The 12320-nt window shown below is 34.4% G+C and overlaps 2 protein-coding genes across 2 annotated transcripts; both read right to left on the reverse strand.

Annotated features, from left to right (window-relative positions):
* Positions 1–2215: 2215 nt before the first annotated feature.
* LOC143546462 (B3 domain-containing protein REM9-like) lies at positions 2216–3868 on the reverse strand. Its single transcript, XM_077038130.1, has 5 exons — positions 3818–3868; positions 3335–3709; positions 2583–2710; positions 2420–2498; positions 2216–2275 (listed from the first exon to the last, which is right to left on the reverse strand). Exons 1-5 carry the CDS (start codon positions 3866–3868, stop codon positions 2216–2218), a joined length of 693 nt encoding a protein of 230 aa, XP_076894245.1.
* A 1625-nt stretch (positions 3869–5493) lies between these two features.
* LOC143546451 (B3 domain-containing protein REM5-like) lies at positions 5494–8020 on the reverse strand. The gene is made up of 3 exons (XM_077038114.1): positions 7933–8020; positions 7405–7857; positions 5494–5866 (listed from the first exon to the last, which is right to left on the reverse strand). Exons 1-3 carry the CDS (start codon positions 7981–7983, stop codon positions 5540–5542), a joined length of 831 nt encoding a protein of 276 aa, XP_076894229.1. The 5' UTR covers positions 7984–8020; the 3' UTR covers positions 5494–5539.
* Positions 8021–12320: the final 4300 nt, after the last annotated feature.

Here is a 12320-nt window from a genome sequence, read left to right on the forward strand (position 1 = left end):
GACGATTTTGAAGCTCTAATCATAAACAACCAAACCCTTGCTGCAGGGTTGGATTTTCCCGACGATTTCTCTACCGGAGATGGGGATTGGTGGTATACAAGTTAAGTTTTTGTGGTACAACTCTTATGGTGCGATAAGAGAGGGTGATGGTGGCAGGTGGTGCGATGGCGATGGTCCGGTGGCAAATGGTGGTGATAGGTGGGGCGGATGATGGTGGATGAAGATGAAGAGAGATAGAGAGAGGGGAGGTTGGGGGAGAGAGAGTAAATCTCTCTATATATACATATATTTTAAATACACAGTCGGTCGCCACGTAGACGTCCACGTAATCTGATTTTTGACAGCTGGGATCGCCACGTCAGACAAAGACTAACGGAGTTAACATCCGTTAGTCGCGGCCCGTTAAAAACAAATGCATAAGTAGTTGGTACTGCCAGCATGCAAGTGTAAAGGTGGGATGGATATTTACCAATAGGCCATAGTTTGGATTATTTAAAACCAATTTTCCTTTACTATATAAAGAATAACATTAGATTTTTTTTTATTATTTTTTTTATATTTATTTTATTTTTTACTTTTTAGAACAACGACTTTCTTTTTTATATAGATGCTGTAAGTGACATGACAATTTAAGAGTGGTGGAAATTCAGGTACCTAAGAGTAGCATACCTCCATCCCTCCCTTAGGGCGGAGAGTATCGTATCGTATCGACCACCAAAATCAACCTTCGCGATGAAAGTTCACGTCCGCGGTAACCTTCACTACCTTGCCCCTTACGCCTGACAGAGGTAGTGTTTCACACCGTGTCATCCGGTGTGGCTTTGATCCACGCCAAGCTTCCCAAACGACAACACAGCCAGGATGGTGCAAACTAGAAGAGGCGCTCATGAGCTACTTGAGTTTAGTTCGATAAAAAGCTCTAGATAAGCTAACTTTTTTTAAGCTCAAGCCTTGGGTATTTTTATGTTTTACCTCTTTGAACATCTATGTATTAATATCACACTACACATTTGAGCTCGAGCCGAACCTCGACTCGTCTAAGGTAGCCGAGTTTGAGCCAAGCTTAAGCTCGTCGAAGGTTTGTCTCAAATACATAAAAATAAATAAAAACATATATAATTTAATTAATAAATAATAATAGAGCTAAGCCCAAGCCAAACCCGAACTTGTAAAAAGAACTTACAATTCAAGCTCGAGCTTTTGAAAAAGAGATATAAACGAGCAGATCTCAAGCTCTGATAATTCAAAACAACCCAAGCTTGAGCCTAACTGATCTCACGCTAAGCTCGACTCGATTACACACATGTGAAATTAACATGTCTCCAAATAAGTGATTCTCATAGGCCCTGGCTCCACTAGACAATAAGTCAATTAATTAGATTCTCCTTGATTCCCCCTAGACAAAAAGTCACACACTAACAGCCATTGTGTACTACATAATCTGTAGCAAAAACCGAATAATTCTCTCTTTTTCAAGGGTGTTGGTTTCCATGTTTGGATGGTTACCAAGAGAGAATTTTTCAGGTTGAATGGTTGAGCCATTTATCCAGTTCAAATGGTTGGGGTGAGGTATTCAAAGATATTTTAAATAGGGAGTTTTGGGTTTAAGTCCTATATGTGATAAAAATAGTGGGTTTATTTTGGACCGGAAGGTTTTCTCACCTATAGCGATTTCCTTCTGAGGATGGTCTCCGAGTCATGCTCGGGAAGTGAAGATGATTGGATAGGCCAGTGGTCCGTCAATGATTCAAATTGGCCGTTCATAAGAAAAATGTTGAATCGTTGATTTTTTATCAAATTGGGTCAGTCATCGAACTTTTTTACCGAATTGAGTAGGGACAGAGAAATATTTTAAATTTTTGTAATGCATATCTAAAATTTTTATTTAATGCACAAGTTTATAAAGATTTGTATTTGGGTCATAACTCATAACTTCATTTTGTTCACTTTTTTCGGATTGCTTAAACAGTTAAACCTAACAACTAATAAGTTAGCATTTGTCTCATATTTAGTGGATTATGTTAATGAAGAATTTGAATCACGCATTGTGCAAGGTTGTCAGTTCGAATCTCGAGCCCACCCGTGTTTTCATCCCACCGCGTGTTACGTCAGAGAGTTCTGCTTTTGTGGTGGCATAACGATTGTCAAGTGACAGCTAGCGGTATGGTTTCCAGAAGAAAGCTCAAGCCAAACTTTGAAGTCAGTATGGACTAGACTAAGACAACATAGTCTGGTCAGAGTGAGGCAACGAGGCTAAATAAAAAAAAGTCCCGTTCTATAAAAAAAAAATAATAAATTACCAAAGTAACATAAAACATGTTTCCTACCACAACTAGTTAGTTCCTTGCACAATATGTGACATAAGTTTTACATTCAAGCTTAGCCTCGTTAATATGTTTCAAAAAAACATGACACCAACCTTCTTCATCGGATCATCGGTGAACATCATTGGCCGTTTGTTCTTGGTGACTTTTGCTAGTAACAACTTTTCTTCGCTTCTAATAAACCAGAACACACACTCATCTCCTATCAATAAGTCATTCTCTCGCCGAAAACAAGGCCACCCCGGCGACAATAAGTACCTTCTCGAACTTCTAAACGATTTATCCAACTTCATACCTATGACCCATTCTTTCCCGTCAAGATTCTTCACCGTCATGGTTCCTTCATCATCTATTCCAGCCAATTCTGCAAATCCCCTTGGAAACCGCTGATATTACCAACATGCGTAAAATGATAAATTAGTACAATCAAGATAAATATATACTTTATTCTTAAAACTTTGATTTAAAAAGCTGTAATACACATTGGAGCCTCCATATGCGTCTCTATCTCACATTTACATCGCATTCTAAAACTTTGATTAAAAACACATTTTTTTTAAATTATATGTACTTTCCACATCCCGTCTTTTATCTCTATCTACATCATACTCATAAAAACTTATTTTATTGTTTTCCACACTATATACACTCACGATAATTATATAGAGGTATATAGTATCCCTCAAAATATATAGAGTTAAAAGTACATTTTATAAAACTCATGGGATAAAGATGTGAATTTCAGCATTTTTTTAGACTTTAATGTTTCTCTAAAATATAAAGATAGAGCAACCCGTTATTTATATTTGTATCTTACTCATAAACACTTATTTTTAAACACACATCAAAATATATAGAGTTGAGTATTAACCTCCGAATGTAGAAAATATAGAAGTGTACGTGAGTTTTTATATTTCTTTTCTTGATTACCGATAATTAATAATGTTTTTTTATCTATCGTTTTCTTTATATTATATAAAATTACGAATATAGAGACTTCAATGTCTTACCAAAAGGTTCGTGTGGGTTGTAGCGATAATCGTCATAAACCAAGGATCCTCATTCTTTTCATAATTTTCATCATCTTCGTCACCACCACTGTCGCCGCCAATTTTTTGGGGCAAGATTTTTTCACACCCATTGGGACTATAGATTGATAACTTAAATGCCAAGTCATCAACTAGACTAAAGAAAAGAAAATCCCCAAAACCCAACTGGCTATCTTTAACCACATTGTCCCAACCGTCGCTAAAACAGTAACCGCCGTCGCTAATTCGTTTGATCTTTAATTTCCAAGAATACCCTCCGTTTGCAGATTGGATTATTATTGGGGTATCTTGGATTTTGTTATTTAAATGCTTGCTGACAAAATCAGAGGGCAATGACTGCAAAAAAAAATATAATAATAATAATAATAAAACAAAATTTGTTAATAATAATAATAATAATAATAATAATAATAATAAAACAAAGTTTGTTAATAAGATGAGTACCAAGTTACATGAAGATGGGTCTAGCAGAATCTTGAAGAATGAAGAAGGCATTTGAAGAATGTTTTGTGAAAGATTATTATTCGGAGAAGTAAATATATGAAATATATTTTGTGATATATTTTTGAAAAATAAATATGGTAAGTAATTAATAAATAATGTTTATCTATAGGTAACAAATTAATAGTGGTATGGTCAATGATTCCCAGTTTTGTAGGTATAAAGTAAGTTAATAACAAGATAACAAATATCCGAATTTAGGGGTGCAAATTGTCTAACTTATGATATTTTTAAAGTTGTATTCCTAGTAATATTTTGTTGATTATAGTTTATGACACTAGATCATGATATATACCTTCTTCCTTTTTACTTCATCTTTAACCTTATTTAACTCCCTCAATTAAATTTAAAAACAACTATTAAATCATTGTGTGTGAGTGTCGACGATTTTAAAGTTCGTTAAAATTTTAACTCATGTTGTTTTTAGTGTCCCCTAACCCATGGAATAGAGGGCGTCGCACATGCTAACATGTGTCAAATCAGCTTTAACGCCATGGTGTAAGGTATAAGTATAACTCAAGGCCTTCTTTATAACCTTTATATATGTACTCATATAAGCCAAAATATATGGGTATGTATAGTCAGGTTAGAGTTTAAGAATCTTAACATGTCAACTCGAAACACATCAACACCCGATGTAAAGTGTAAATGACGTTTTTGAGAGATAAAATAAAACGTCAATGGTGCTTTTGATGCTCATGTGCCATCTTTTGTTCATTGGTTTGACCACCCAGAGTAGCCAATCGTATGGTGGTATTATAGAATCTTTGTTAAGACTACGTGTTATAGGTTAATGGAGATTGTTTGTTAAAGCAGCATGTCAATGTCATATAGGCATGCCATTAATAACTAACCAACCATATAATTAACGCGTTATGAAGTAACTAAAAATTACAAAAAGAAAAAAAAATTGAGTGGTGCATTGAGGGTGAACACCACCAGATTTAGCCCTTTTTAGCGCTAACAAAATAACAAAAAAATGAGAAACGCAACGCACGGTCTAATTGTTATATAGAGAATTGTCTCAACAAAATCAAACCCTTAAGAGCATTATTCATTTTCTTTGTGATCATCTTGAATTATTCATTTTCTTTACTATGCTCTCGCAAAATAGACGATTATGAGATAAATCCAATCTTAAATAAAAGTGGATGATTATAGTATTTAAGAAAGAGAAGAATTTGATGAAGTTGAAGATATAAACAAAGATAAAGTAGATCAAAGCAAAAGAATATATATATTTTGTGTTTTTTAGAGGGTAAATGAAACAGAAGATACAAGAAAATCAAAGGTGGAGTTCGCCAGAAAAACGATGGTTGCGACGGTGATCGGATTATAGGTTTTTCAAAACCTAACGGATATAAATGGAGAAATAGTTGCGTTTGAAGAAGTAACCATATGTAATGGTGATGTAGGTAAAGGTTTTTTTTATTCGAAGAGAAGAAGATGACTTGAAAATGGGATTATTTTACCTTTATTTTTTTTCCTAAAACTTTAATATTTCATATTTACATGTTAAATCTTACCACTACAATATTTCATACATTGATCTTAAAAATCTTAGATCATTGTATTTATAAGTAACATTGTTTTAGAACTAAAACTAAAAACAAGCAGCCTAATTGCATAAACAGGATCATAGTTACAAAAGACAATGCCCAATCTCTACTCTCTCACTCTTTTCACACCCTTCTTCACCGAAAACTCGTCGGACGGGTGCGGCTGCCTCACCGGCCGTTTGTTCTTGGTGATTTTTGATAGTAACAACTTACCTTCATGTCTAATAAACCTGAATATGCACTCATCTCCTTCCGCTAACTTGTTTGCTCGTCGAAAAGAAGGCCAACCGGCCGACAAAAGGTACCTTTTCATAATTCTAAACGATTTATCCAACTTCAAACTTGTAACCCATTCTTTCCCTTCAGGATTCTTCACCGTCATGCTTCCTTCCGAATCTATCCCCGCCAACTCAGAAAATTCAGCCGGCAATCGCTAATATTACCAAAATGCACAAATGTTACAAACAAACATCCAAGAAAAATCTCATATACAAACATGTTAAATTAGTTAAATAAAATTTTATTTTTGTTACTAACTAGGATTGAAGCCCTTGCTTCGAGGCCTGGGTGATGGCAAGAATATATTTGTTAGCTGGTATGTCGATAAATTAACATAGATCATCTACAACCTAAACGACGGTTAAAATGGCTTTAATTATAAACTGATAACTTTATTAAAGTTAATGGGCCGAAACATTAATCGCTTATATAAGAATAATCAATAAAGTTCAGGGCCGTAAGATAACTCTACTAAAGTTCACACATTAAACCGTTAATCGGCTAAATAAAAAAAAAGGTAGTAAATCGGTAAATAAACAGGAAGGTATTATCTAAGTCCACAGGCCGTATGATATATAACAACAATAATCACTAGAGGTGTTCACGGTCTGGTTTGACGGTTTTTAGGTCAAATCGTGAGCCAAACCGTTAGTAATGGTTTTTTTATCATCGAAAACCAAAACTGAACCAAACCGAACCATTAGCAACGGTCTGGCTCCGGTTTGGTTTCACGGTTTTGGCTTGTTGGATTCAAATACAACTGCAGTCATCCAAATTGCTTATATTTCTTTCTGGTCTGGGCTACCAAAATAATTTGTAACCTAAAAATTAGCAAAGGTAGTCATGCTAGATGGTAAAATTTATTTCTGAAATATTATGTGGTTAATAAAAGGTTAGGGGCTTTAACTGAATTTGTTTTCTTTTTTGTGTTTAGTTTGTACACCCCTAAAATAACTATATAACTATAAAATAATTTTCCAGTCCAATCCGGTTTTCTTCAACCGGTTTGTAGTCTAAACTGTAAACCAAACCGTTTGAAATTTTCTAAACTGACTGACCAAAATATGATTCAAAAAACAACCACGAAACCTAACCAATGACCAGCTTCACGGTTTTAAACCCAACTATGTCACCGCTAAGACCATGTGTACCGTTGAGCATTTTGCGACCTGTGGCATCCTAGTCAGTAATAGGGCTTTTTGTATAAAGTGGCGTATTGATATAAAACCAATAATCCTCTTTTAATTTATTATATAAATAAAAATATAAATGTGAAAGCAAAAAAACCTTGACTAGCCAAAGCTCTCCCCTACCCGGCGTTTTGTAGGGAAGCGCGCTCCAGACCAAAAAGAAACTTAAAACGCCCTGGGCCAATGTACCCGAACGTTTTGGGCGGTTTTCCAACCACCACAACGACAACTACCGGTGTTGTAAAAATACTAACTAGGCCCCGATTATTCCCTAGTAGCTACCTCACCTTATGTCTCTTAATCCCCATTTGTCCAAAATCAGTCAAAATTAAAAATATATATGTATATTTGAAAATTTATATTAAAATTTCCAACCTGATTAATCTCAATTAATCACTAGTCCTTACCTATTGCCCAACCAGCGCCTAGGGATTTCTACAACACTGGTCTACCAATGACTCTTAATGTACACAAATTAAAAATAATAATAATAATAACTTACCAAAAACTTTCTATGGGCCACAGTCAAAATCGCCACAAAAACAGGATCACCATCATCATCACCATCACCATCACCATCACCATCACCATCACCATCACCATCATCAATATTATTATTATTATTATTATTATTATTATTATTATCTTCTTCATCACCAGCAACTTCATCACCACCGTTAATTTTCGGTGTCAAGATCTTCTCACAGCAATCTGGACCGTAGACTGACATCTTGAAGGTAGATTGATCAAGTGGCTGAAACAATAAAAAATCACCAAAACCCAACTGCCCATCTTTCACGACATCACTCCAACCGTCGCTAAAACAATAACTCTCGTCGCTAATTCGTTCAATCTTTAATTTCCAAGAATACCCTCCGTTTGCAGATCGGATTATTATCGGCCAACTTGTGACTTTGTTGTTTATATTCATGTGGCCAAAATCAGGAGGCAATGGCTGCAAAAGTTTAAAAAAAATTAATAATAATAATAATAATAATAATAATAAATAATATATTAATAATAATGATACCAGGTTAGAAGAGGATGTATCAAACAAGATGTTGGAGAAAGAAGAAGGCATTGTGTGTGAAAGATGTTTGCTCGGATAATAATAATAATAATAATAAGTTAATAAATGGAAAAGATATTTATTTATATACTAGTGGAAAGTAATGGTGAATAAAAAAAATATCCAAATATATCTTTTTCTAATAACTAAAATACCATATATATTCTTATTATAAATTGAGGATAAGCATACGGATACTCGTATTGATACCAAAAATGAGGTACCATTTTTATAAAAGAAAGGAACACTTTAAAAGGTTACAGGTTTTGGCATGCTTTTAACTAGAAAATAAACTTACCTAAGAATTATATGAATTATGAATAATCAAATCACTACAAGAATTCTAATATTAACAAGCTAAGAAGTGATGTTTGATCTAACCTTAGAATTTAGATTACGTAATTGTCAAACTGTTTGAAGCACCATGACATCCGATTAAAAGAAGAAAATTTTACACGAGATAGCGTAATAAACCTCAATTCGTATCCGATTGAAACCCCCAATTCGAGAATCAAATTCTTATGAAACCAATTACTAATAAGTTTCTAAATAATTAATCCAAATTTATATAATAATAAAAATGGGAGTATTGTGTTTCTAAATTTGTTCTTCATGCATATATTGTTGTACCCTCCCCTCCCTCTTTGTTGTGATGTTTTTTTTTTAATTTTTGGTTTTATATTTTTGCACCAACAATTTTCATAGATTACAAACATGTCATAATATTTTTTACTTTTAGTTTAATCTCTAACAATTTTCACTTTCAACTTTGGTCTCATATACTTTTCATCTTTTACAATTTTTTGTTAACATTTCGGTCTAAATTTAACGAGTTAACACGTTGCAACGCGTGTGCGTGGTTCATCGTTTTTATGTCCATTTTTCCCGTTTAACGGTCCCGTCACAACGCGTAGATGTTAAGTTGACTTGGTTATTTTTTTTCTATATATTATGCTTCAGCCTAATTTTACGACGCAAATGAGCGTATGTGCTTCAACATTCTTTACGTCTACTTTTTGTTCGGTTTTCTTAATGGTTAATGAAAGTTACTCGTCGTTGGTGATGGGAAGGTGACCGAATGCAATGGTGGTGGTGATGGTAACTTCATGCTTTCGAGTTGAGTGGATATGTAAATACACGGTTTTACAACCCGCCACAACATGGGTGGTGTTACTACTAGTATTCATATAAAACACTTCATGATTCATCTATACATTTGTTGATAATCACAACTATTGTATTTATGAAAATTTGGATTTTTGTCACAATATAGCATATAATTATAGAACACGGTTCCAACCAGCCCACAAATAAGTAGTTGCTTACATTAACTTTTAGGCACCTACAAAAATATCAACACCAACATTATATGATCTATGCGACATGTTTCAAAAAAAACACAAAACTACATTTTTGCTGCGGTGGCAGTCCATATCGTCGCTTAGGTGGCATTTCTACATACTCTTCAGTGGGACCCGCATCCAGGTCGCCGCCACGTTGATGCCCCTTCCCCCTTTCACAACCTTCCTCACCAGAACTTGCCCGGACATCACCGATTGTTTGTTCTTGGTGACTTTTGCTAGTAACAACTTACCTTCACTTCTAACAAACCAGAATACACACTCGTCCCCTTCCAATAACTCATTTTCTCGTTGAAAACAAGCCCAACCGGCTGACAAAAAGTATCTTTTCGTGTATCCATACGATTTATCCAACTTCAAACCCGTAACCCATTCTTTCCCATCAAGATTCTTTACCGTCATCGTTCCTTCTTCATCTATCCCGATCAACTCCGCAAATCCCCCGGGAACCACTATTATTAACAACATGCACAAATGTTAAATTAGTAAAATCAAGATTAAACAAGTCTAGTAGAAAACACAATTTTTCTCTAGATTTTATATAAACAAAAAAACCTTTCACATCCGGTTTTTCATCTCCATCTTTATCATATTCAGAAATAATTATTTTATTATTTTTCTTTTTCTAATGCATTCACAATGATTACATAGAGGGTGAATAGTAACTCTCTAAATATAGAAAGTTGAAGTATGCTCTATAAAACTTATTTATAAAATAGAGAGTGCGAATTTAGAATTTCAATTAATTTTTCTATAAGGTCCAGGGTTCGAATCTCGCTCCATGCATTCTTGTTAAAACTTTTTTTGGTACAGTTTAATAACATTAGCCTATTTAGGGATGAGCAACTGGTAGCGAGTACATGCACTGAACCAGTCAAGTACTTTCAAAACCTACTTTTTGAGGTTTCAGGATCGATACGGTACCATTATGATTTACATTATATAGAAAATATGGATATATAGGTTCCATTGTTCCAATGTGAAGACTTTTAGTTGTTATCTATATTTGTTTTCTCAATATTACTTAGAAACTATGAATATAGAAGCTTCAATACGAATGCTCTTACCAAAAATCTTTCGTGACTCCTTGCGATTTTCGTCGTAAATACAGGATCTTCATTCTTTATATAATTTTCGTGATCGCCACCACCATCGTCGTCGCCGGTAAGTTTTACGGGCAAGATTTTTTCACACCCATTAGGAGTATAAATTGACAACTTAAATGTTGATGCGTGCTGTGTAGCTTGTATAAAATATGATAGATTGGATATTTAGCTTTTGCACAAGATCGTGTTTTAAATTTATAAAAGTGATTTCTACAAAGACTAAACACACACAAAATAGGCAAGTATACCTATCGTATATGTAGAATAGTATTGGTAAGAACCAAGTATCGATCCGTGGACACAAAGGTTTCTAATAATAAATCGTTGTTTTACTTCAATCGGAGGTTTTAATCATTTTGAGGTTAATTTTTGAACTTTTTATAAAATATAAATAATTATATATATATATAATATATAGGTGACCAAGATAAGAAATTCTAAACGAGTTGTTCAACTATACGAAGGTTACCATTTAAGATCAAGAATCCACTCCATTTTAGCATTGATAATTAATATGTAAACATGTGATAAACTTACCGTAGCAATATATGATAGATAACTCCTTAACCCAAAGTGAGCATCTTTGGCACCAAGGAGATGATATGCGCATTTTAAAGTCCACCCTTTCCTAATGTCATACCATCTCAATGATGTCAATTTAAGTTGGCAAGTAGTTTCGTTAAGTAGAAAGATTAGGATTGACTTCAATTTCTCGAATACCAATTCTAACAACTTCGGGTGATTGTAGTTCATCACACAACCTCCCTTTGGTTGATTTAAGCAGTTTATGATTACACATTCCATTAACATATGGTTTCTTTAGCTAATTTGATATCCTAAGCAAAGCCATTTTCGGATTACCAAGGTTTAGAAAAATACACCGTAACTTATATCTCATCATTTCTAAGTACAATATAAGGATCCATGTTTCGATAATGTATCAAAGTATTTATATCTTTCAAGAACATGAATCGATCATGAACGATTGCCAAAGAGATTGACAACCACCAACTTTGAATTAGTGATTTAAGATGGTGAAACATTTCTTATCAAAAGATAATTGTAATATAACCATGTACTTAACTAGACTACATCACATGTCTTGATTAATTATCAAGTAAAACAAAGCTTCTTCATAGATTTTAGATGGTAAAAGGAGTTTAGCTCATAATGAGCATTATGATGAACATTAAGATGATTGATAATAACAAATACATGATTAAACTTGGAACAATCTAACCAAATGTAGATGAATCCTTCTTTTTAATGATGGGGATGATGGTTGATGATGATGATTAGTGGTAATGACCTCCAAACCTTCAAACTCTTCACTAGATCTTCAAGGTGAGTGTTAGTGTGTGTTTTTATAAGAGAGAATCGGATAGAAATCTTTTCAAGGCATACTTGATGAATGCAACATGAGCCACTATTTATGTGACAACTGCCCGATCCGACCCGACCCAGGTACCCGTTTTCGAATCCGATTCTTTTTATGATTTAAATTCGATTATTTAATCTTTGTAAATTTAACATTTAATAAATTATATATATATTTTTTTTATATTACTTACTATTAATAATAATTTCTTTTCCGCCGACCCGTCCCTTTCTTCCTTCTCTCCGCCGTCCCGCCTCTTTTCTCTCTTGTCGCCGTCCCGCCTCTTCCTCTCTCTTGTCGCCGTCCCGCCTCCTTTTCTCCTTTGTCGCCGTCCCGCCCCTTTTTCTTAACCCTTGAGTCTGAACCCCTTTTTCTCTTCACTCTTTGCTTGTCCTTTGGTTCTTCCCGCCTAAGGATGTCTGCGTAGCTCCACGCGCCAGACTCCTTACAAGGAAGCCTGCGTGAAGACCAGTTGTTCCTGCGATACGCGAGGCGAACTGTTCT

This window comes from Bidens hawaiensis, unplaced genomic scaffold, assembly GCF_021521415.1.
Source record: "Bidens hawaiensis isolate Kalapana, Puna unplaced genomic scaffold, B.hawaiensis_p1.1 tig00014352_1, whole genome shotgun sequence".
Classification (NCBI taxonomy): domain Eukaryota; kingdom Viridiplantae; phylum Streptophyta; class Magnoliopsida; order Asterales; family Asteraceae; genus Bidens; species Bidens hawaiensis.